The 26,586-nt window shown below is 39.0% G+C and overlaps 1 protein-coding gene and 1 pseudogene across 1 annotated transcript in view; one reads left to right on the top strand and one right to left on the bottom strand.

The window, feature by feature from the left end:
* LOC103276767 (membrane-spanning 4-domains subfamily A member 4A-like) overlaps positions 1–3,961 on the bottom strand; it is an 8,312-nt gene extending 4,351 nt beyond the window's left edge. Inside the window, exons 1-2 of the mRNA XM_021707068.1 lie at positions 3,836–3,961; positions 1,470–1,522 (exon numbers count right to left, since the gene is read on the bottom strand). Of these exons, the coding sequence (XP_021562743.1) occupies positions 1,470–1,522; positions 3,836–3,961 (179 nt within the window). The remainder of the gene's footprint in view (positions 1–1,469; positions 1,523–3,835) is intronic.
* An 830-nt stretch (positions 3,962–4,791) lies between these two features.
* Positions 4,792–26,586, top strand: part of LOC103276766 — a 29,523-nt pseudogene continuing 7,728 nt past the window's right edge.

The raw sequence follows: 26,586 nt of genomic DNA, 5'->3' as shown, positions 1-26,586 counted from the left end.
ATGGTACTCTGTTCTTTGTTTCTGTGATAGATCACTGAGTAGGATAGACTCTAAATCCATTCAGTTGCTGCGAAGTCCATATGTTTGTCCTTCTTCATGGCTGCACAATATTACATTGTGTATATGTACCACATTTTTTTTATCTAGTCCAGCTGGCATGAATATTTTTAGTTATTAAAAGTATTTTGTGCAATTCCCAGAAACAGAACAGCATTGCTGTTCTTCACATCTTGCAATTCTGTAAATGGACAAGCAAGAGCAAAAAGCAAGCTCCATAGTCAAATTCTAAACTATCTCATTCCCGGTTTATAAATAAATGGAAACGCCACAACACTAAAATAATCTCCCTGATTCTAGCATAAATCCAGGCAGGTGTTATTTTTCCCTTGTCAGCAGATAAAACTTGATAGTTTATACTCAATTGCACTCCCAATTTTCATTAAAGCTCTCTTATGCTTTGTCTTGAGGAAAGATTTTTAAACTTTCTTAAATTCTACTTCTAATTTGATACTAATTATAGTTATTTTATTAAACTTTTGTAGTTGGGCTAAACATTATACATTGTCTGTGTATCAGCCTTCTTCCTTGCTAATAAAGCCATTATTTTGTTTAGTTTGTTATAAGTTTAAAGGTAGGGTAGACTCCTCCCTGCCACAGAGGTGAATCTTGATCAGTCCATTACCCTTACTAATAGTTGGTTTTGGAATATATATAATTTATGAAAAATGAGACCAGGTGTGGTGGCTGCTTATAATCTCAGCACTTTGGGAGACTGAAGTGGGAGGATTGCTTGAACCCAGGAGTTTGAGAACAGCCTAGGCAACATAGCAAGATCTTTTCTCTACAAAAAAAAAAAAAAAAAAAATCAAAAAATTAGCCAGCTACTATGGGGAACTGAGGCAGGAGGATCACCTGAGTCCAAGAGGTCAAGGCTATGGTGAGTCATTATTGTGCCACTGCAACAGAAGGAGACTCTGATTCAAAAGAAAAAAAAGGAATCAACAAGATTCCTTCTGAGATGGTCTGCTAGTAGTTCTTGATAAGATCTTTATACTACTGAATTAAGCAACGCTGGAAGTGACTAGTCACTAAGCTTGTTGTGAAATAATTAGTGTTTCTGATGTCTAAACCATTCAGGATGGAGTTTTGGCAATGTGCTTCTGTAATATAGTCTAACTGACACATATTAAATATTTAATCTGCCAGCTTTCTATGAGTTTTAAAATTATTACCATTATTCCTACTTTAAGTATGAAAAATTTGAGTCAAAAAGTTAGATACCATTCTCAAATTTATGTAACTATAAGATAGAGTCAAGAAAGGATTCCAAATACCAGAATATTGACAATGATGTTACGTTGTCTCCAATTATATCAAAAGGTGTTCTGCTTACCATCACTGATCCCCAAATTGTATACCCAATATACACTGAAATGGGATGTATTCCATAAAATTGCTGTGTTACACACCTCATTGTTATTCCCAGGCTGAGGTTCATTAGGGCAATCATAACCTGTACAATCTAGAAATGATGAGAAAAGTAAAAACTGATTATCCACCACAAAAAATGGTGCTCACACCCCTCCTTTTCCAAATACTTATTCTCCCTATTTTGGCATAGTCATATAATTTTCTTGCTACTCAAGTCACTTTTTTTTTGACAAAAAGAGCCACAAATATGCTAACTTCCAATAGCATTTCTTAGGATATCTATCTTTACCCAACAATTTGAAAGTTAAAAGGAATATGCCAGAATCAGCCCAAGGAATGTTTTTCTGACACCCAAGATGCTACTTCTACTACATCTCTTACTCTTCCTTGTCACATGCTCAGACAGAAGTGATCAAGGAATTAGGAAGCAATTATTCTAGCAAGGAGAAGTAACCTGAAGAAAAGAGAATGTAGAGAAGAGAGGGAAAAAATGAAGAGCAAATATGGTATTTTCTTGGGATCTGGAGCCTGAAAACATGAATGTGAGTACAGGGGTCCAGAAATAAGAGAACTGGAGTACAATTATTCCATGGCATTAAAAATAATCCCCCAAATAAAAACAACTTATAAATATTTGTGGGATGCAATGAAAGCTAGTGCTTAGAGGACAATTTGTAGCACTGACTGTATATATTGGAAAAGAAGAAAGATCTAAAATCAATTACCTAAGCTTTTACCTTAGGAAACTAGAAAAGGAAGAGCAAATTAAATTCAAAGCATGTAGAAGAAAAAAAAATGATTAGAATAGAAATTAGTGAAACTGAAAAAAGAAAATCTATAAACAAAATGCAAAGCTATTTTAAAATCAATAAGCTTCTAGTTAGGGTAACTAAGAAAAAAGAGAGAAATGATACCAATTACCAATATTCTATATTAAAGAGGAGACATCACTACAGGTCTTATAGACATTACAAATATAATAAAATAATACTATGAACAAATCTATGCCCATAAATTTGATAACCTAGATAAAACTGATTAACCTTTAAAGACACTATCTGCCAAAATTCACACAGAAAGAAATAGACAATGTAAATTGACTTATGTAATTAAATAAAATGAATCAATAATTAATATTTTTTGAAAAAAGAAAGCACCAGGACCAGAAGGGCTTAGTGATGAATTCTACCAAACATTTAAGAAAGAAATTATCCTGATTATTTACAATTTCAATCAGAAAATAGAAACAGAGAGAATGCTCCCTAACTCATTCTATGAGGCTAGCCCTACCATATTCCAAAATCTAGACAAAAATATTATGAGAAAAAAAAACTATATACCAACATTTCTCATGAACAAATAAGCAAAAATCTTTAATGAAACACTGCAAATTGAATCCAACACTGTATTACAAGAAGTATATCCCATGACCATGTGGGATTTATTTCACGTATGCAAGGTTGGGATAGCATTTAAAAATCAATTTATCTAACCCATCATTCAATAGGCCAAAGGAAAAAAATCACAAGACTGTAACAATAGATGCAGAAAAAAAAACTGTACAAAATCCAATACCCACTCATTATAAAAACTCTTCATAAACTAGGAATAGAGAACTTTCTCAACTTGATAAAGACTATTTGCAAAAAACCAACAACTACCTTCATACTTAACAATGAGAACTCAAATCTTTCTCTCTAAGATCAAGAACAAGGCAGAGATGTGCCCTGTTACCACTCCTTTTCAACATTGTACTGGAAGTCCTAGCTAAAATAACAAGACAAGAAAGGGAAATAAAAGATATACAGATTGATAAGAAAAAAAATAAAACCACCTTTGTCTCAGATGACATAATAATCTATATAGAAAATCTGAAAGAATAAATGAAAGAAAGAAAGAAAGAAAGAAAAAAAGAAATTAACTAACTCCTGGAACTAATAAACAAATTTAATATGGTTTATTATAATAGGGTTGTAGGATACAAGGTTAATACACAGGAATCAATTGCTTTCCTATATACTTGAAAGGATAAGTAAAATTGGAAATTAAAAACATAATACCATTTAAATTAGCACCTCTAAAGATGAAATGCTTAGGTAGCCATATGAGTCCATCAACTATCAGGAAGGCCTGGGGAAGATCAACCAGTGCACAGGTAGCCTTTTCTCTTACTGCTGTTCCATGCTGAGGTTAAGTATTATTATTATGGATGACCCATAACCCTAAAGTAGACCTGAAGTCAATATATATTGTTTAAATGACAAGACCTGACAATTACATACTGATGTCTACAGGGCTGATTGGTGAATTATGAGGCTAGTGGGACAGTGTATTTGGCAGGAAGTCTGATCACTTATGGGTTTACAATATCACTGGTCTTCTCCCAGATCCACAGCTGACTTACCCCAAGGACTTTGGGTTCCCCCTTCAAGAACTTCTCTCGTATCCCTTTCCACATATATGAGTGTAGGACAGCAGGCTGCCCCAGCTGGGGCACACCAGGGTCAGCCTCTGATGGGGTCTGTTCCATTCCTTACACGATTGTTGTGGCAGCGAAAAGAGTGCTACAATAACAAATGCAATTTAGCATGAAGCACTGAAAATGACAAAACAAGGCATGACATTTTGAGGTATGTTCCACTCTGAGGCTAAAAATCTGTCCTGCTTTCACTTCCTATATTTTCTTTTTTTTTTTTAGTTGGAGTCTCATTCTGTCACCTGGGCTGGAGTGCAGTGGCATGGCATGCTCACAGCTACCACAGCCTCGACCTGCTATGCTCAGGTGATCCTCCTGCCTCAGCCTTCCGAGTAGCTGGAACTGCAGGTGCATGCCACCACGCCTGGCTGATTTTTTGATTTATTGTAGAGACGAGGTCTCACCAAGTTGCCCAGGCTGGTCTCGAATCCGTGGGCTCAGGCAATGCTCTCACCTCAGCCTCCCAAAGGCTGAGATTATAGGTGTGAGTCACTGTGCCTGGCTGTACTTCCTATATTCCAATAACTGTCAGAGCCAAGGAAGGGGAAGAAGCAACACGTTAGGAGGAAAGAAAGACAGGTGGGAGGGAGGAGGGAAAGAAGATGGGAGGAAAGAAAGAGAGAGGAAATCTAAATGCCGTGTAATGTCAAGATGCTAGAAACAATTTTTTATTTTTAAAAACATATTTTGTTGAACTCAGTGCATCCTAAATATTATCGTTTCAATATGTAATCATTTTTTTAGAAATGTAAATGTGCGTTTAGCATTCTTTTTCCTACTCCGTCTTCGTGATCTTGTGTGCCAGCACATCTTGGATTGGACAACCATGCTTCCAGAGCTCAATAGCAACATGTGGCTAGTGACTACAGGGCTGGCAGGATGGGATGGGATTGCTGACGGCTGGCGGCCACTGCACTTTCGAGGAACCGACTCATAGAGGGATTGAGCTTTCCGAGGGCAAAGTCTCTGTGTTAGTCACAGCACTTCCCCAGAAGCTGTCACAAGGTCGGATTGAACACAGTGGTGGTAGGAGCCGATGAACTGACTGAAAGTGACCCTGAAGTATTTGGAAGGGTGCTGTGTTTGGCCAGGTGAGTCTTGTTATACATATGGCTACAGCATAAACGTTAACACACATTTTGCCATTCTCGTACATGTGAATGATCAGATAATGTAAAATCATTTTTTAAATAATTTAAATTCTCTATTTCAAAGATGTACATTAAAAATATTAGCATTATTACGAACAATCCTAAAATAAAACCCATCATGAGCACCAAAAAAAAAAAAAAAAAAAAAAAAAGAAGCTAACACAGGCTGGGTGTGATGGTGCATGACAATAGTCCCAGCTACCCCAGATACCGAGGTGGGAGGATCACTTGAGCCCAGGAATTCAAGGCCAACCTAGAAAACATTGAGACTTTGTCTCAAAAAAAAGTTAAGACCCCCCATTCTGTAATTGCAGGCTGGCAAGTCAGGTGTCAATTGGGCACACCAGTCTCTAGAATGAAGACACATGCCCTGGGTACATCTGACTTCCGTGCTGATCAAGTTACTCTCTGTCATTTTGATGTCTGAAACCAATGTTAATCAGATTGTGAGATCATTAAGATTCCTTCTCTCTCTTACTCTTTTCCTCTTGTTTTTGTTTCTGTTTTGTTTTGTTTCCTTTGGTGATCATTACTTTCACCCAGACAATTCACAGGAGCTCATGCTTCAATGGAAAAGTGAATACTTTTAGATTTGTGTTTAATGTTGTTCAATGACAGAGATGCTCTACTGAGGCCAACTTCCGTTACTTCCCTCAAACTTTGCATTTTATCCTAACATAGCTATGCTATTATACAACCTGCAACTATGAAAACTAGAACGTACTGGAGAGAGGGAAATGTGGACAGAAGTGAGGTACATATGCTGTACCTCTCAAATTATGGAAATTTCTTCAAGTTCAAATCCTAAGTCTGCTCAGATTTGATTCCCATACCTATTCCCTCAATTACAGCCATTTCTACTGGAGAATTATTATAATAATAATCACAAACTACACCAAGTCATCTGCATTCCAATTTATTGATAATATTTTATAGTCTCCCTTTTCTCATCAGGACATAGTTAAATTCTCAGAGCTAGAAATCTTCCCAGGTTCATTGTTACTGAGTGTGATTTATGTAACCTTGCATTTTGTTCTATAAACTCTGAACTTTGGGAATGACACTTATGGCTCTGAGTTATATCCTTGGCACCACAATTTTTTTTTTATTAATCAATATTTTTTATTATGGTTTTGTGGGGCACAGTTAAGGGTTAGGTATACAAATACGTTTCATTCAGGCACCCTGTTGATAAGAGGTGTTTCCCCGTCCCCATACAGATATTTGCTACCGTTAATCCCATCTCCCTCCCTTGGCGCCACAAATTTAAAGCTCTTGCCTTATTATGGTGCTTTAAATCCTGACTTGACAGTGCACAGCAAGGACACATAAAATTATTTTCTAAGACTCCAAGCACCATATACTCCAACCAGATTATGTGGAGACAGGTTTAAGTCACGTGGAAATTTTTATCTATTCACTTGAATTCATATTCGGAAGTTTCATAGCCCACTTCCTTACATTTTGAGGGAAATGAAACTTAGTAACATTCTTCAAGCCACAGTTGATTTTGATGCCATTTATGCTTCACGGAGGCCCACAAAAGTCTCAAGTATGGAGATTTGTACCCTCTTACTGGCAGCATAGATGGAAAAATATTATTAGAGTCCACATTTTCTATAAATTCAGATTTCTCTGTAGAGGATTATCAACCTATCTTTGACAGACCAAGTGAAATACTTTACCAGCTACCTAGCAATAAAACTGATGAAAATCGGAAGAAGAGGGGTTAAGTTCAGAGAAAGATAGAAAAAATTCTAGATAAAAATAAGATCAATCATTCAAAACATTAATTTGATTTTAGTAATATATACATTCAAAGTTATGAAAAGCAATAAAATTAAAGGTATACAATTACAAATAAAAATAAGTTTTTAATAAGAAACAAAAATAATTAATAAGAAAGACATAATGCAAATGAGATTGAAATGGTTAAGATCAGGAATTAAATATGAGAATGCAACCCAAATGTCATTGTTTTTTATGCTTATCTGTTCTATAAATTTTTCAGAAAAGATTTGGAGAAAGAAATTAGAACTCCATTTTGTTATGAAACTATAAAGCTCCATTTTGTTGTAGAGATTACAAAATCTCTGTAACTAAGGTAAAATGAATATTAACAAAGATTACATGAGGATAAATTTGGGAAGAAATGGGAAAAGAATATCAAAGACACAGGAAACCATGGCTACAGATTTCAGATCAAAGATAAGTGGTTCCCCAAAGTGTCCAACAAATTATTTTTTATAACCCTGGAAATTATCGTATCAATCAATAACTATAGCTTCTCTGGACAAGTATCCTTCTGAGAACCGTAGAAGTTAGGAGTGAAGGAGAAATCACAACAAAAAGTCACATGTGTAGAAAAAAAATCCGTTTCTGTATGTCTTATATTGGAGTCCACAAAGAAGAAAGCAGTTATCATTGATACAAGCCTCCAAAAAGTCCCACAGATAGAGTAATCGGGATATATCTTTATAATTAAAGTTCATCAAATGCCCCAAAGCCAAGATATCATGACATTGAGTTATGAAAAATGCCAAGTGCTTCAGAGAGTGGAATAATCAAATACAGAATATGTTTTAAAAATTGGATAATTTATTCTGATAAAATTGAATCACATAAACAAGAAGTCAAAGTACAAAAAGTGACATAACAGAGCTAGGTACAGAGGCTTATGCCATAATCCCAGAACTTTGGAAAGTCTAGGAAGGAGGATTGCATGAGCCCAGGAGCTCAAGACCAGCCTAAGCAGCATAGAAAGACCTCATCTCTATAAAAAATTTAAAAATTTAGCTGAATGTGGTGGTGTGCACCTGTAGTCCTGGCTACTTGGGAGGCTTAGGCAGAAGGATTGTCTGAGCCCAGGAGATCAAGGCTGTGGCAACAGAGTGAGACCCTGACCAAAAAAAAAAAAAAAAAAAAAAAAAAAAGACATGACAGGCAACATAGCCTCAAACAAATGTAGAAGATTTTTAAAAATAATGTTGACCAAAAAAATTTGGTGAATATGTTAAACAAAGAATAACTGAGAATAGAATTAGTAAACTGGAAGATAAATCTGAGGAAATCTCCCCAATAAGTCACATAAAGAAACAAGAAAGTGGTCACAATTGAAGAAAGGTTAAAAAATTAGAAGTAAAGAATTAAAACATCTAGACTATGTATGATTTGAATCCTAGAGGATATCAACAAGGTGACAAACAATAAGTTCCTAATGCTCATCCCCCTACAGACACACACACACACACACACACACACACACACACACACACACCAAAACAATGAATTAAAAAAACTAAATTTCAACCAAAATAACTAAAGAAGAGCACCAAGAAAATAACAACCAAGAAAATAACAAAAGAGTAGCAAAAATCCTGTAGGGCACAAAAAGCAGGATGGCTACCACAGAGAAAGAAAGGAAATATTTTGCTCCCACCATCCCTTTCCCACGTTGGGACTAGTTCTATGCCAGGAGAGACTTTTTTCTGCAGGGGAAAGGTAAGCAAATGATGCCAGAAGCTCCCATCACCACCGTGGATGCATGTAGTATTTCTGCTAGAGACTCCCACAATCTTCACAGGCTCTGAGCTCAGCCGAGGAAGCTACCTGAAAACCACATATCTGTGCTACGCTGAAGAAGAAGCTGAGACTCTGACCTCATGACCTGAGTTGTTACTGTGTTGTCTCTTCTTGGCACTGGACCACTTCTAGAGTGTGTCCTACTCCAAAGGTGAATATCCATTGCACCCCTCCCTCTCTGAGACTTTCCTATCACTACACCATTCATAGCTGCTAGCCTGCCATGCCTGAGCCAAGCTGCTGCCTCCTACCCCTTGGGCCAAGCTGCCATGGAACTTCTCCATCCCCCTATCTCAGTCACTGGTGCACCCCACCCTTCCAAGCTCAAGCTGAAACTGTGTACTACACCCCAGGGACCCAGAGCTTTGACTGATCTAAGTCACCCAACTCTCCATGCCAAATAACCGCAGTGTTCCACTTCCCTGAACTGGATTAGACCTCTGGAGTCCAATCTTCTATGGTACCATCTCTACTCAAGTCACGTCTGTACAGTTCCAGAAACCTCTAGGTCTAAGCCACAGTCAGGACTTGCCACTCCTGGGGCCTTGCTGCTGCAGTATCCAGGCTTAAAAAGACTGGGCAACTACCATGCCCCACTATCCCAGCATCAAGAGTCACTACCATGTAGCACCTCATTCTCCAGGATCAGAGTTGCTGCTGTGCCTTGTTGGCTTTGGAGCCCAAATTGCTCTCCAGAGCTCAAATCTCCAGAGCACCCCTTCTTCCCTGGAGCTATGCTAGTGCTGTGCACTATTTCACAGAATCAGTCACAACTCCATCCTCACCCATGAGCTCAAGCTACTGGGTGTACTTCAGAGTCACAACCTCAGATTTGTGGGTAATCTACATCCACCATGCTTCAGTGAGTGAACTTGGACCTCAGGTTCCAGGTGCCACAGTTTTGCAAGACCCTGAGCCCAGGAACCAAGTGCTACAGCCACTGTAAGAAACTGTGCCTGGAAGATACATGCTGTAAACTTTGGTGGCATCTGTGTGGTGTTAATTCTGCTGGCTCACACACTGCAAGAGCTGCTGGACATGGATTTCTCTGCTTAGATTCCAAAGGATGTCATGGATAGCAATGAGACTGGAACTACCACAGAAGGCCCCTACCAGGTCAATGCCTAGTAAAGCCATGGGAATGGGGCTGCCTTCAAGATCTCAGAACTACAGGACCACCAGCAGGCAATTCCAAACCTGAGAGCTAAAGCATGGACTAAGCCCAGCAAAGACATGAGAGCAGAACTGCCTGAGGCTTTGGGGGCCCGTCGCCCAATTTAGTATGCCCAGGCTTCAGAGCATGGAATCATATGATATTATTCTCCAGCTTTAAGACTTAATATTGCTTTCCCTGTTGGGCTTTGGACTTTCTTGGGACCAGTTGCCCTTTTTTTGGCTATTTCTCTCCTTTGAAATGAAAACCTCTACTCTATGCCAGTCTCACCATTATATTTTGGAAACAAAATAACTTATTTTGATTTCACAGGCTCACGGATGGGGAAATTTGCTCTGGGATGAATCATGCCTTGGGTCTCACCCATATCTGATTTAGAGGAGACTCTAAACCTAGAACTTTTGGGTTGATGCTAGAACTAGTAAATTCTGGGGTTATTGGGATAGAGTCAATGTATTTTTTATGTGAAAAGGACTTGAGTTTTAGAGGGCCAGGAGTGGAATGCTATGGTTTCAATGTTCCCTGTAAAACTCGTGTCAAAACTTATTTGCCATTGTAACATTATTAAGAAGTGGGACCTTTAGGAGGTAACTTATCCAGAAAAGTTTCAACCTCATGAATAGATTAATGTCATTATCATGGGAATGGGTTTGTTATCACAGGCGTGAGTTTCTGATAAATGCATAAATTCAGTTCATTTTTCTCTTTACCTCATGCACTCACTTCTACCTTCCATCCTTCCACCACAGGATGACCCTTCACTAAATGCTGGCACATGCATACTCTTGGACTTCCCAGCCCCCAGAACCATTAAGCCAAATGAGCTTCTTTTTTAAACTATAAATTACCTGGCCCATACTGGTCTGTTATAGCAGCAGAAAACAGAGTAAGAAAGATATACAAATATTAGTTGTTGAGGAAGGACAAAAGTCTAGAGTTTTTGTATGCAATAAACATTAAGTTGTTACCAGCTTAAAATAGTCCATTATAACTACACGGAGTTTTAAATCTTTGTTTTTATTTTATTTTATTTTATTTTATTTTTGACTTGGAATCTCACTCTGTCACTCAGGTTAGAGTGCAGTGGCATGCTCACAGCCACTGCAGCCTCAACCTACTGGGCTTAGGTGATCCTTCTGCCTCAACTTTCCAAGTAGCTGGAACTACAGGTGCATGCCACCCCCTGGCTAATTTTTGGATTTCTTGTAGAGATGAGATCTCACCAAGTTGCCCAGCTGGTCTCGAACCCCTGGGCTTAGGCAATCCTCTCACCTCAGCCTCCCAAAGTACTGGGATTGCAGGCTTGAGCCACCACATCCAGCATATTTATAACTATAAGAAGTTTTATGTCATCCAAATGGTAACAGTAAAGCAAAGAATTATAGCAGATACACAAATGATAAAAAGGAGTAAAAGCTTAGGACTCAAGGAAATAACCAAATCACAAAGATAGACAACATGGAAGAAAGAAACAAGAATCTACAAAGCATTCAGAAAACAATTTTTAAAATGACACTAGCAACTCCTTATCTATTAACAATAACTTTAAATGTAAGCAAATTAAATGATTGAATTAAAATTCATAGAGTGGTTAAATGGTTTTTTTTTTTTTAAAAAGATTGACCTATATGCTACAGGAGATCCACTTTAACATTAAGAAAATACATAGGCTGAAAGTGATGGGATGGAAAAAGATATTCCAGGCAAGTAGTAAACAAAACACAAAAGGGTTAGCTATACTTATATATGAAAAAATAGACTTCAAGTCAAAAACTATCACAAGAGACAAAGAATGTCATTATTTTAATAACAAATAGGTTAATTCATCAAGTGGACATAACAATTGCAAATACATATGCACCCATCATCAGAGCAACTAAATACATAAAGCAAATATTAATTCACATGAAGGGAGAAGTAAATCACAATACAGTAATAATACTCCATCCAAAACAAGGAACAGATCAACCAGACAGAAAATGAATAAGAAAATAGCAGGCTTGAATTGTACATTAGAAAAAAATGTGCCTAGTGGGCATCTGCAGAACTTTTTATCCAATAGCAACATAATAAGCACTCTCCTTTGATGCAATATGGAATATTCTCCAGGATAGAACATATGTTAGGGCACCAAAAATATATATATTTTTAATCAATCAGTATTTTTTATTATGGTTTTGTGGGGTACAGTTAAGGGTTACGTGTACAATTACGTTTCATTCAGGCACCCTGTTGATAAGAGGTGTTTTCCCATCCCCCAACAGATATTTGCTACTGTTAATCCCATCCCCTTCCCCCCAAAAAAATATTTTTTTAACAAATTAAAGAAGAGGGAAATTCTATCTAATTTTACTTCCAAATACAATAATATTTAACTTAAAATCAAAAACTGAGGGAATCTTGGAAAATCCACAAGTTTGTGAAAATGAAACAACACACTCCTGGACAACAAATAGGTAAAAGAAGAACCCAAAAGGGAAATTCACAAACATGTTGAGACAAATGACTATAGACACACAACATACCAAAGCCTGTAAGATGCAGCAAAAGCTGTTCTAAGAAGGAAGGTTACAACAATAAATGCCTACATCAAAAAAGAAGAAATATTCCAAATATCTAGTCTAACATTATGCCTCAAGAAACTAAAAAAAGGACAAACTCAACCCAAGATTAGCATCAGTGAGATTTGGAGAATCAAATAGATTTTTCATTGCATCTGTTCAATAGCTACATCTTACCAATATTGTCTTCCAACCCGTGAACACAGAGTGTATTTCCAGTTATTTGTGTCATTTTTCATTTTTTCAGCTATTTATGTTTTCAGAATACATCTTTTGCCTTCTTGGTTAAATTTATTCCTGAATATTTCATTGTTTTTGATTCTTCTGTAAATGGAATGCTTTCTTAAATTTCTTTTCAGACTGTTCATTGTTTGTGAATGGGAATATGACTAATTTGTGAGTGTTAATTTTTGTAACCTACAACTTTAACGTGTTTTTGTATTTTTCTGAACTGTTTTTTTGTGGAGTACTTAGGGTTTTCTACATGTAAGAGCATGTTGTCTGCAAACAGACATAATTTTACTTCTTCCTTTCTAATTTGAATATGTGTTTAATTTTTTTCTCTTGCCAAAGTGCTCTGGCTAGGACTTCTATTTCTATATTGAATGGAAGTGGAGAAAGCAGGCATTCTTGTCTTGTTCTTGATCTTAAAGGTAACAGTTTCATACTTGACAATTCCATTAAGTATATTATGACTAAAACTTTTATACATGGCTTATATTATGTTGTGGAATGTCCAACAAGTAACTCAGTTGTTTGTGTTAAAACCTGGTAGTTTGTCATTGATGCCTTCTTTTACCTAATCTCTGTTCAATCAATCATATTCTTCTCCTACACAAAATGTCCAATTCTGTGTATTTCTCCCACCGCTTCAAACCAAGCCATCATTCTGTTTTTATCAGGAGCCTTGCCATAGCCTTTTAATGCTCCCCTGTGTCCATTTGAGGCCACCCCCTCATTTTGCAGCCAGAAAGATCATGTTAAGATGCAAAACAATTGTCGTCCCCTTCTTTAAAACCTTCCCTTTGCGTTTCACTACTCCTTAGTATAAAGTTAAAATGTTTAATGTTGTTGATAAGAGAAAGTCTGCTCCTTCAGACCACATCCATCATCCTAACTTTATCTCAACTTTCTCTCCTTTTTATCTTTAAACCTCCAAATACATTGGACTTATTTCAGTTCTGTCCAAGAAGCCATTTCATTCCTATATTGGGACATTTCCGGGATGAACCCATTTGTGACCAACCCTCCTGTGACCACACAGCAACAACAACAACAACAATCCATGCACTGATAATATTACATAACCTCTGCCTTCTCTGACACCATTTCCCACTTCCCCACTGCTCATACACGGATTACTCAACTTATTATGGTAAGTAAGGGTTTAAGGACTCTAGGTTACTTCCCTTTGATATAGCAGAAGCCAAAGGTGTTGTCACTTTGTAACTAAAGATGATTCTTCTCAGTCCAACTGCATGTGTACTTTACAGCTTATTCTTCTTTAATGTAAAGGATCCTCTGCCTTGATGTCTCAGACTGAGAATTTAGGAATTATAGGTTCTGTCTTATCAAGCATACCTGGTGGCTCTTCTTATGTAGTTAATGTCTCTCTGGTAAGTCTGTAAACTTCCCCAGGGGAGAAACATTATACCAAAATAAGACTTACAAATGGCTCTTGCGGTTTTCCATAATTTACTGGTAATATAAAGTTCTGGTCACTCTAAGTTGCTATTCTGTCTTTCTAAGAAACTCTGGCCATAAATGAATAAGTACCCCTACCTTCACACTATAGAAATCCATAGAGCACACAAATTCCCCAGGGACCAAAATGTGTTTCCTCTCCAGGTCTCAACTTACCTATAATCAAATATCAAACAATACAAAACTGCAAAGAATATTGAATGGACAAGGAACATTCCTTCCAGCTTGGAGAACAGTATAGATCTTAGTTTTGTCACATCATCTGTGACATATGTCAGGCTATCGACAACTACAGTGTCTTCTGCTTTCCCCTAGTACAAGGTGGAGACTTATAGACAATCTTTCTCTCTCCTTCTGTTGTCTCTAATCTCCTTGTGGATCAGCACCACCACCAATCTTGTGTTTCCTTATTTTTATATCACAACCCCCAACTGCCTAGAAGAAAGCATGAGGACAGTAGCACAAAGGGCCAGACTCTTCTTCATGGCAAACATGAAATAGACTAGAAACCCAAAAGGAAGCCTGAACCCAGATGGTTTGTTATAAGGTGATGGTGGTGGTGATGGTGATGGTGATATAAACGGTGACCTACGTAAGGAAAAGGCCTGGACTAGGAACCAAGAAGCCTGGGTTTTTTAGTTTCTAGCTCTTTTATTAACTTATGTGATTCTGGGTATGTTATTTCCCTGTTCTGGGTTTCATTTACCTCATCCCAGGAAAGATTACAATGGGCACAATTAGCTCCAAGCTTCTTTCTCATCCCAAGAATGATAAGAACCCTTAATGTGTCCTTCATGAGTAGATTTTCTCATGAGAAGTCTCAGTTCATGGCCAGGGTGTCCCATGAATGGTGCCAAAGACTGGTAGAGAACGAGGTCAGGCCACGGTCCATCTAAATGCAGACGGGGGGCCCTGCCCGAGCCTTACTCCACCTCCTCCAAGTTCTGCATGTGGGTGATCTTTTCTTAAATCTTGAATTATAAAAATAATAAGTCAGAGACAGAGAATAAAGACCATGGAAGAAGGGGCATTAGGAGTAGATAATCAGTCTAAAATTTAAAATAATGCTTTCTGTTTTTTGATAGCCCAGAGATTGAGAGAACAGAAGTAACTAAAACAACCTCATCTAGCATCTAGCTTCAGCCATGAGCCTTTCCTAACTCCCATTCTCTGCAACAAAGATAGCTCATCAAACCCCCCCAAAAGTGCCTTTAATTGTGCACTCAACGCCCCCCCCAACTCAGAATGCCAGCTGATGCCAGAGGAAGTGGCCTTATTTTTTCCTCAATCCATTTCCAGAATCCTAGAACCAAGAAATGGAAAAAAAAATCAGCCCCAAGTCTAGTTAGGCAAGTCCCTGGACCTACCTTTCTTCAGGCCCGCAGTGTCTGCTTGTCTGTCTGATGAGCACAAGGCTCTGGGCAGGTGGCTCACAGTTCTTTGGTCCAAGGACAATCACCTTCCCTCACTCCACATTTCACTCTGTTTAAATTTGCGTTTTGCTTCCAGCAGTTTTTTAAAAATCCTAAACACTGTGTTGAGAAGCATAACTAGTTCCTTTTTTTTAATGTTGGAAGCACATACTGATTTTGTGTTCCCAATGTGGGCGTAGATGTCTCTTTTGAAATTTGCTGAAAAAGCAGTGGATGCACAGTCTTTCCTGTTAAAATAATAGTGCGGATCACTGTGTATATCAGTGGTTGCGGATTTACTGTTCCAGACTCTGGCCAAATGTCTTTATGTGCACTAAGTAAATGGCACTTTGTAAATGCCCCTCCTTTTCACACATTCCATGGTTGAACTTGTCTTCCCAGAGAACTACGTGCTACCACTTTATACTCAACTTAAATGCCTTATTTACCTAGAATTCCACCTTTGGATATACATCATGAATGGCTGTAAAGTGGCAACAGGTAGTTGCATGGCAAGAATTCATACAACACCCTTCTAAGTCAAAGAAGCAACTGGTATCACAAAAAAAAGTCTGATTCTTTGAGACAAACTCAACTGCAATCATTATCAGTGTATCCTCAGGTGACCCAGCAGAAATAAAACAAGCTCATCTGTCTCTTCTTTGAAAGACACTAATCTCATTCATGAAGGCACTATTCCCATGACCTAATTGCCTTCTAAAGGCTTCACTTCCTAATACCACCATGCTAAAGGTTAGGATTTCAATGCAAAAATTTTGAGAAGATACAAAGTTTCAGTCTATAACAAGAATTTTGGAATTGATTTTACAAGTAATAGAAATTCATAAGGTCTTCAAGTTAATGAATGTGATTATACACATACACACATTTATTCAAATTTATCAAAATTATCTTTGTTAAATTTTATTAAATGTTTTCTATGCCCCAGGCCACATTTATTTATTTATTTATTTTGAGTCGGAGTCTCACTCTGTCACCCAGGCTTCTTTGATTGCTTAAAGGATATAATCCAGCAAAATAAAACAAAGAGCGAATAATAGTTTTTAAAATAAAATATTAAAAATACTTGAAATAGCATTGAGCAAATAAAACAATCAGACATTTATGTCTTAGTGATTAAGTAATAAGTACTTAAGACTAAGTGAGTTTTCATGTAAAATATAAAATAACAACTGGACCAGAAAACTATGTGACTCAAGCAAAAGAAACAGGATGAACAAGCATAGGTATCCTAATGCAATAGTGGAAGGGGTCTTTCTCAAAGGAAAATGTCTGGATACATTTCCAGAAAAAAAGTTTAGAAGATGCTGGTCAAACAAAACCTGTATGTATACTCTATTCCATTTCTTGGATCTCTAGTTCACAAGCATACATCTATAACTCCTATCTAGCTATATCTATATCTATCTGTCATCATCATCTGTCTATCCTCTATCTCTTTATATATCTGTCATCTACCTTTTTTTTTTTTTGAGTTGGAGTCTCATTCTGTCGCCCAGGCTGGAGGGTAGTGGCACATTCACAGCCACCGCAGCCTCGACCTGCTGGGCTCTGGCGATCCTTCCGCCTCAGCCTTCCAAGTAGCTGGAACTACAGGTGCATACTACCACTCCTAGCTTTTTGTTTAAATTTATTGTAGAGACAAGGTCTCACCAAGTTGCCCAGACTGGTCTCGAACCCCCAGACTCAGGCAATCCTCTTGCCTTGGCCTCCCAAACTGCTGGGATTACAGGCCTAGCCCCCGTGCCTGGCTTGCTGATATTTTTTAAAATGTGTGCATCCAATACTATCTAACTATCCCTTATACAAGCAAACATGTATTTGCCTCACGATTGCAGACTCTATAATCAGACCGAGCTAGGTTTGAATCCTATTGCTTGTGGGAACTAGAGCACTTCTGATCAGTTTTGAATTTTACATGAAGCACAAATCAGAAAACAATAGCTGAAAAGCACTGTGCAATTAAGGAAAGCTTCTGAATCCATCTCTGCACAACTTGCAAAAAGTTAGCAAAACTGTCTCATTTATCCTGCCCAACAGACCGCTGATGAAAAACCAAGAGATTCACCATCAAAAAGGGAGGATATTTTTTTAAAAGGACTTTATAGTAGTAGAGAGCTTTTGACATTTTTTATATTAACTCTCACACATAGACAAGTGTATGGGGAACAAGGGGACTCTTTGAAACTTTGAGCGGTAAGTGTCGGAAAGAAGGTTTGGAATTTTGCTTGCTGAGCTCCAGAAAACCAGAAACCAGCCTCAAACTGCCACCAGAGTAGGGTATAAGTGAGTCTCTGCTGTTTTCTGGCAGGTGATCCCTGGAGTTTGGGATGACTTAGAGACTCTTGCCTGACTCTCCCTTAAGAAGTCTGAGGGCAGCTGAGCTCAGTGGCTCAGCCTGTCATCCCAGCACTTTGGGAGGCCGAGGCAAGTGGATTGCCTGAGCCCGCGGGTTCGAGACTAGCCTGGGCAACTTGGCGAGACCTCATCTCTACAATAAAATAAAATTAGCTGGGCATGGTAGCTCATGCCTGTAGTTCTGGCTACTTGGAAGTCTGAAGCAGAAGGATTGCCAGAGCCCAGCAGGTCGATGCTGGGGTGGCTGTGAGCGTGCCACTGCATTCCAGTCTGGGTGACAGAGTGAGACTCCAGCTCAAAAAAAAAAAAAAAAGAAGTCTGAGGGTAAGGGGTTGACCGAAGCCACAGCCAATTACAGAGAAAGCAAGGGACAAATAAGCTACACTTGGATGCATTAAACACACGTGGTCCAAGTGGTTGCTGCTCAGCTGGGTTAGAGGTATTTTTTAAAAATAATAATTGAAATAGATTCACACACAAGTATTTTTTAAAAATAATAATTGAAATAGATTCACACAATGAAACTATTTTCAAAGGAAGAGGAATACTAAATGCTAATCATGAGGGCAGACTCTAGAATCAGACTGAGCTGGGTTTGAGTTTTATTCCCTGTGTGCCAGGAGCAAGTTGATAAGCTCTCTGAGACTCAGTTTATTCATCTGTAAAATATAGACAGTAATATGGCCTAGGGTTGTTGAGAGGATTGGAGCAAATAATATGCACAAACTACTTAACGTTTTATGGACATAGGAAGCCATCTTTCCACTGTTATTAAACAATTCAGCGAGACAAGGTTCCAACGTGTTCCTTGTGTTGAGCCCAGAGGAGGAAGCAGGGCCTCCTTCTCTAGTCCCCAACCAGTTTCCTTTCTCTAGAAGCAGAGAATTTATTTATTTAATTTATGAGCCATTTCTTTTTGTGTTTGCTTCCATATTTCTTTTTCTTTGAGTCAGGATCTCTCTGTCACCTAGGCTGCAGTGCCGTGGCACAATCGCAGCTCACCGCAGCCTCAAACGCTCAGGCTCGGGGGTTCCTTCTGCCTCGGTCTCCCGAGTAGCTGGCACTAAAGGTGCACACCACCACACTCAGCTAATCTTTAAAAATTTTTTGTCAAGACAAGGTTTCATTATGGTGTCTTGGCTGGTCTTGAACTCCCGGGCTCAATCAATCTTCTTGTCTCAGCCTCCCAAATTGCTGGGATTAAGGTGTGAGCCACCACGCTCGACCTTACTTCCATATTTCAATGTGAGTGATTTTAAATATTTCTTTACAGAGTCTCTACTATTGAAGACAAGGGACTCACCCCTACATCCTTCATCCTTACTTACCCTGGACACACATCCCCACCATAACACTTTTCCCTCATTTTCCAAGTATAGTTTTATCATGATTTTTGGTTGGCTCGATTTATAGTGTTTAACTCATTCATGGCAGATGCATTATGTATGTTATGACTGTATTTCCTCTTGACCCATTTTTTTCTCCTGAAGCTAATCACTGCCTTATGTTTTATATGCTTAGTTTTCTACATACCTAAAACGAAGTCATCTCAAATATTCCACCCTAAGTGTAAATCTCTCAGTGTCTACAGACCCACAGGGTAATTGATCTGTCCCAACTTTTTCTGCAGACATTCCTCCTTCCTGGAGCCTTGTATTCTTCTGTTACACTTAGGACTGGTTGCACTTCAGGCCTGCTAGGCTCTTAATTCACTCTTCTTAGTGAATTCAGTTAATTCAGCATTTGCTAACTTCTTAGACACTTAGCTAGAGTTCATCCTGATGTCTCCAGATAGACAATTGGAAGCACTTCCAATTCTCAAGACTTAACTGGAGTTCTGCAAAAAAAGAATGAATTTGGGTCTAGGTCTTCAACTCCATCAGTCATGCTTCAACTTTCTATGTGTGGCTAAGTCACATACTACTTATCTGACTGCTTTCTGTCATTTTCTGTTATAGTCTTTTTGGATTTTTAGATTTAGGACTTTCTCTCTACTTCTTATAGTGATTTAGGTGAGTTTCGTGAGGAAATAGAAATAGACATCTTTAATTCACCAAGATTTGCTATCAGTTCAAAAGTATGCGTGTGTATATTTGTTTTTCTTACCAGTTCATGGTACCTCTGGAGACAGAAAATGCATGCAATTTATTTTTTCTTTTCAACCTTTTGTAGTGTCTCATACCAGGTAGGGACATTCCTGTTGAATGTTATTGGGTGGGTGAAACAGAGTCTATGAAGACAATAGATGTAGGTGGCATATCAGTCGCCAGTGAACTGAGATATAGAATCAGAGAAAGTTATATTCAAACCTCGGCGAGAGAAGGAAAAAAGCCTCAGCGATGTCTGGTATAAAAGACTAAAAGTGAGGAAAAATGTGAACAAACCACATATTAGCAACTAGGGGTCATGTAAAGTTAAAGTGATATATCCAAGCACGCACTTCCTTATTTTGAATCTAAGGAGGATATTATTTAGCTTTCTTTTTTCTTTTTTTTTTGAGTTGGAGTCTTACTCCGTCACCCAGGCTGGAGTGCAGTAGCACACTCACGGCCACCGCAGCCTCGATCTGCTGGGCTCAGGTGATCCTTCCGCCTCAGACTTCCAAGTAGCTGGAACCATAGGCACACACCAGCACGCCAGACTAATTTTTTGATTAATTGTAAAAATGAGATCTCGTCAAGTTGTCCAGGCTGTTCTTGAACCCATGGGCTCAGGGGATCCTCTCACATTGGCCTCCCAAAGTGCTGGAATTATAGGCGTGAACTACCACACCAGCCTATTTAGCTTTCTTATAATAAAAATATTTTTCCAATGTCTATATAATTTGTCATTAAAATCACAAAATTATGTTTTTTTCCTTTGTGACCTTCCTTTGTGCTTAAGAAATTTTTCTGAAAGAACACAGATTGTTCTACAAAAAAGACACCTGCACATGCATGTTAACTGCCACACTATTCACAATAGCAAAAACATGGAAACAACCCCACTGCCCATGGAAAGTAGAATGGATAAAGAAAATGTGGCCTGGGTGTGGTGGCTCAATTCCAGCACTTTGGGAGGCCGAGGTAAGGCTGAGGTGAGAGGATTGCCTGAACCCACAGGTTCAAGACCAGCCTGGGCAATTTGGTGAGACCTCATCTCTACAATAAGTCAACAAATAAGCCAGGCATGGTGGCATGTGCCTGTAGTTCCAGCTACTTGGAAGGCTTAGGCAGAAAAATCGCCTGAGCCCAGCAGGTCAAGGCTGTGGTGGCCATGAGAGTGCCACTGCACTCCAGCCTGGGCAACAGAGTGAGACTCTAACTCAAAAAAAAGAGAAAGAAAATATGGTACATATGCGTGGAGTACTATGCAGCCATAAAGAAGGACATATACATGGACTTCTCAGCAAATTGGATGGAATTGGAGACCATCATTCTTAGAGATCTATCACAGAAACAAAGAACCGAAAACTGCATGTTCTCACTCATAAGTGGGACCTGAACATTAACCACAGTAGCACAAGGGAGGGATGGGCAGTCTTGAGACACCGCCAGGGGAGGGAGAAAGGGGGAGAGGACATAACAACGCAAAGGGTTCCTGATCCAAAGCCAGGGGAAGTGAGGACCAGTTGGAAGCCCAAGCATCACCTGCATGTACATTACTTACGTACCTAAATCCTGACGTATGCCCCACATCTTTATAATAAAATGAAGTAAAAAAATAATAATAGATGCCTCACGTTTATAATCCCAGAACTTTGGGAGGCCGGGGTGAGAGGATTGCCTGAGCCCACGGGTTTGAGACCAGCCAGGGCCACTTGGCGAGACCTCGTCTCTACAATAAATCAAGAAAAATTGGCCGGTCATGGTGATGTGCGTCTGTAGTTCCTCCAGCTACTTGGAAGGCTGAGGCGGAAGGATGGCCTGAGCCTGGCAGGTGGACGATGGGGTGGCCGTGAGTGTGCCACTGCCCTCCAGTCTGGGCGACGGAGTGGAACTCTGACTCAAAATAATAATAATAACAAAACAATGGTTCTACAAATAGTAAATATATGGCAAAGAAAGATATTAGCCTTTAAAAAGCGCTCTTAAGATTCTTTTTTTTTTTTGAAAGCAGGGTTTATTGAGAGGACAGGAAAGTTCTCATAGTGGGAAGAGACCCGAGAAGTTAATGTTCAGGTCCCACTTATGAGTGAGAACATCCAGTTTTCAGTTCTTTGCTTCTGTGGTAGATCGCTAAGAATGATTGTCTCCAATTCCAGCCACATTTGCTAAGAAGTTCAGACATATGTCTTAAGATTCTTAACACTTAACCCTAGGCACTGGTGCCTCAGCAAATTAATGTGTAAAATAAATGTTAGAGGCCCCTAGGGACAGGGTCTGTTTAATGACGATAAACCAACACCAAAACAATGCACACATATCACATTCTTTTTTTATCACACTCGATTACTTAACTCTGCCAAACTTACTGCCTTGCAATCATTTTTGCCCATTAAGGAAATTTACTTTTTATCTGAAACTTTAAAAAATGACTACCAGGCCAATCAGGTCACTCAGACTAAACAAATGTATAAGTTATCAAAGAAAACAAAATGCTTTATTTTTTTTTCATCTTGTGAACTCTAAAAGCCTACAATTTCAAGGAAGTCTAATCTCACTTCCTTTGAATGCTGAGTTTCACAGAGGATAATAATCACCAACGACCTCCGGCAAGTAATTTCCCCAACATTTTCATTTTATCAAGAGTAAAAAAGTCATGTCTTTGGCATACTGGATTTTATCTTGTGAATAGGAGACAGGAAAAATAATAAGTTCCACAAAAAACTAAATAATATGCTACCAGTTACTCAAATCCAGCTTCAGTGTCTTGACACGACATTTTTCACAGTATCATTTCCTCTGAATTCTGAACACAGAATCGTTAGCTATTCTAAGCTTCCTATAGTGTATTCAGAAATCCAAACAAATACTGTTCTTCAGCAGTCATTCAATATAATTTACTTTGATAAAATAGTAGATGAATTCAAGCTTTGTCATAAACATATTGATAGAACGATGGACTTTGATTCAGCAAGATTATAGCCCTTGCTATGGCTTCTAGGGAAAGGATAGTAAAAACATAAGATTAAAAGCTAAGAGGGAGAGAGCCATATGGTCAGATATCAGGAGAGAACCAGGACAAAGAGAATCCATGATCTCTTATCACATTTCAACTGGCAAGAATTCTTTACTATGAAGACTGTCTAAGCAATAAAATGACTGAAGACAGTAAGGTGCATTACTGGGAATGAGATGCTGCAGGTTTTAATCCCAGCTCCGCTGCTAAACTCAGGGAACTGTGTAGTAAAGTTTTATTTCTTCATCTTCGGAATGAGGAGTTGAAAAATGTAAGTTTTAAGGACCAAACAGCCTGATGATTGCAACTGATTTCATACCTGGTTGGCTCTTCCCATCAGACTATCTCTCCATCACTGTGAACCAGCTCATTTGAGCACTTCCTCCCTTGTCATCAATACCATCTGCCATGTGTGTCTTATGACCACCACATGTCACAAATATTCTGTTCACCAACTTGAGGATATTAATCTACAAATCCCAGCCCTTGAGATACACTGGGCTCAATGGAATAGGCCAGCGCTCTTAAACTGGGAGAGTTTGAGCTGAACTGTCTACAACATAACAGCACACACAGGCAAAACTCCAGGACTGAAAGACCAGCATCTCAACCATCATCCCATGCAACAAAGAAGAGTGGATGGTGCCTGAGCCTTTATCCTTCAATATTTTAAAATATTTCATTTCTTCTTGTTTGAACAGCTTCTAAAGAGCAGCCCAATGCATTCTTACCCCTGTTTCTATCTAGATAAGTTGTGTTATTTTCCCCTCTTAGCTTCTTTAAAGATTCTCTCTTTACCTTTGATTTTCTGCAGTTTGAAAATCAAAGGTGCCTAGGTACAGATGTTTTTGCTATTTATCATGCATGGTTTTCTCTGAGATTCCTGGATCTATAGCTTGGTATTTGTCACTAATTTTGTTATCAATAAAAATTTCAGTCATTATTTAAACTTCAAATATTTCTTCTGTTTCTTTCTCTCTTGCTTCTTTTTCTGGTATTGGCATTATGAGTAATATTTGCATTTTTTGCAGTTGCCCCACAGTTTGGGGATATTCTGTTCCTTTTTAAAATTCTTTTTTCTTTTTCTTTTCAGTCTGGGAGGTCCCATTGAAATATCCTCAAGTTCACTGACTCCTTCCTCAGCAACATCCAGTCCACTGATGAGACTATCAAAGACATTTTTTATTTACTTTACATTTTTTATTTCTAGTGCTTTCTTTTAATTCTTTCTTAGAGATTTCATCTCTGCTCATCTTACCTATTTTTTTCTTTTAATCATATTTTTATTTTCATTTTTTATTTTAAAGATGTGGGATACAAGTCAGGATTGACCACATACGTGGTCTGGGTACACGTGAAGTTTTGGGCCTCCCATTGGACCTCTCTCCACCTGAATTAGGAGCAGGAGCCCTTACTGATGTTATGTGACCGCCCTCTCCCTTCCCCTGGCAGTGTCCTGCTACTGCCAATGCCTTTTTGATAGTATTATGATAGGTGTTCTGGGTCCACTTATGAGTGAGAACATGTGGTACTCATTTCTTTGTTTCTGTGATAGATCACTGAGTGACAGACTCCAAATCCATCCAAGCTGCTGCGAAGTCCATAATTTTGTCCTTCTTTATGGCTGTGTAAGGTTCCATAGTGTATATGTGCCACATTTTTTGCATCCAGTCAAGTTTCGACAGGCAGCACAGTTGGCTCCATGTTTTTGCTATTGTGAATAGTGCTGCAATAAACATGCATGTGCAGGTATCTTTTTTTGAAGAATGATTTGAGTTCCTCTGGGTATATTCTCAGAAGGGGGATTGCTGGATCATATGGAAGTTCTTTTAGAAACCTAAGAAGAAATATTCCATGAAGTTCTGTACTGTGTAAAATAAAGAGAAGGAGAAGCAAAGCAAACACTCCAATAGTGGTATTGAACTAGCCATGATGGGACTAGATATTACAAAAATATTCAGTTTTTGTATCCATTTAAAAAAAACTCCTCCCCAGCTCACTAGCTCATTCAGTGGCATCGGGAAAGTTCATTCCCATCTGTCAGCTTCATTAGACATGACTAGGTTGGCTCATTTACCCTCGAAGTCTCTTCCAGCTCCAAAAGTCATATGAGTCATTCTAAAAATCTCTCGCTGACATATTTCTTTAATATTTAGTCTACAAGTCCAACATCTTACGAGAAGCTCACAGGGTGTGGCTCAGGTAGTCTCCTGTACAAGATGCCAGCGGCCACTCTGCCGAGATGAGAGAAAGTTGGGCACACATGGTGCCATCTGGCCATGCCTCCTGAAGGCTTCCCAAACCCTCACCTGCTGCAGAACCACTCTCCAAAAGCTAAGAAGAGGACATGGCAACCTCTAGCGCCCTGTCCACAACACAAATCATTCAGAACATGAGATCGGGAGATTTGCAGACTCAGTCTCTCCCTCTAGCTCCACCCACACCCTCCTCCATCTCGCTTGTGCCCAGATTTTTCAGAAAGTGAAGGAAGGGGAGACAAGAGTAAACAACAATTAGACAGACTCCAAACTATTTCCAGTTACCCAGAGTGCAGAGAAAGAGGTGCGGGGTGGGGGTGGGGGTGGAAGATAGTAAAAGCACTTTTTAAAATTAAAGTATTATGGCTATATTGTCATCGTTATTGATATGCATTATCTTGAGAATCAAATTGCACTAAGCTGTTAATATTCGTTCTCAATTATCCTTGCAAACACCTTTCAGTGCATGTAATAATAGCTACATTTAGCAGATGAAAAGGCTGAGGTTCGAAGGAATGAATTACCGTATTCACTGTACCTTCAGATAATGTGATATAGAAATGAGATCCAACCCAGATCTAGAACACAAAACCAGAGCTGAAGGTCCACCGTTCATGAGAACTTTCCAGAAGACACAGGGTTAGGAGGGAATTCGGAGCACATTTTTCTTGCTTACTTGCTCCCTCTTGTGGATTAATTAAATATATCACTTCAATGTCAAGGAAATGAAGCGAGCCAGGCACGGTGGCTCACGCCTGTAATCCCAGCAATTTGGGAGGCAAAGGCGAGAAGATTACCTGAGTTCAGGAGTTCGAGACCAGTCTGAGCAACATGAAGAGAACTTGTCTCTACAATAAGTAAAAAAATCAGCCAGGCGTGGTGGTGCATGCTTGTGGTTCTAGCTACTCGAAAGGCTGAGGCGGAAGGATCACCTGAGTCCAGCAGGTCAAGGCTGCAGTGGCCATGAGCCTGGGCGAGTGAGACTCCAACTCAAAAAAAGAAAAAAGAAAAAAGAGAAAGAAAAGAAAATGAAGCAGATAATTGAGGAAGAAATTAAACTATGGAAACTAGGTTATAAATCCAGTACCTTCGTGACCCACATGATCACTTTCTTTCTCTGGGCCACTGTGTTCTCACATTTCAGTATAGGGAATTGTGTGGGAAGATCGCCAAGTCTTTTCTAGCTCTGATGTTCTATTTGTATAAGATGCATATCCGGTGTCTTAGGAACAGCGTGGTCTAAGCATCTTTAATAATATAAAGACCAGCCGGGCTCGGTGGCTCAGCCTGTAATCCCTCGCCTTGGGAGGCTGAGGTGAGTGGATTGCCTGAGCCCGTGCGTTCGAGACCCGCCTGGG

This window comes from Carlito syrichta, unplaced genomic scaffold (assembly GCF_000164805.1).
Source record: "Carlito syrichta isolate Samal-C Ts95f unplaced genomic scaffold, Tarsius_syrichta-2.0.1 Scaffold316366, whole genome shotgun sequence".
Lineage (NCBI taxonomy): Eukaryota > Metazoa > Chordata > Mammalia > Primates > Tarsiidae > Carlito > Carlito syrichta.
This window is presented reverse-complemented; position numbering and strand designations above follow the sequence as displayed.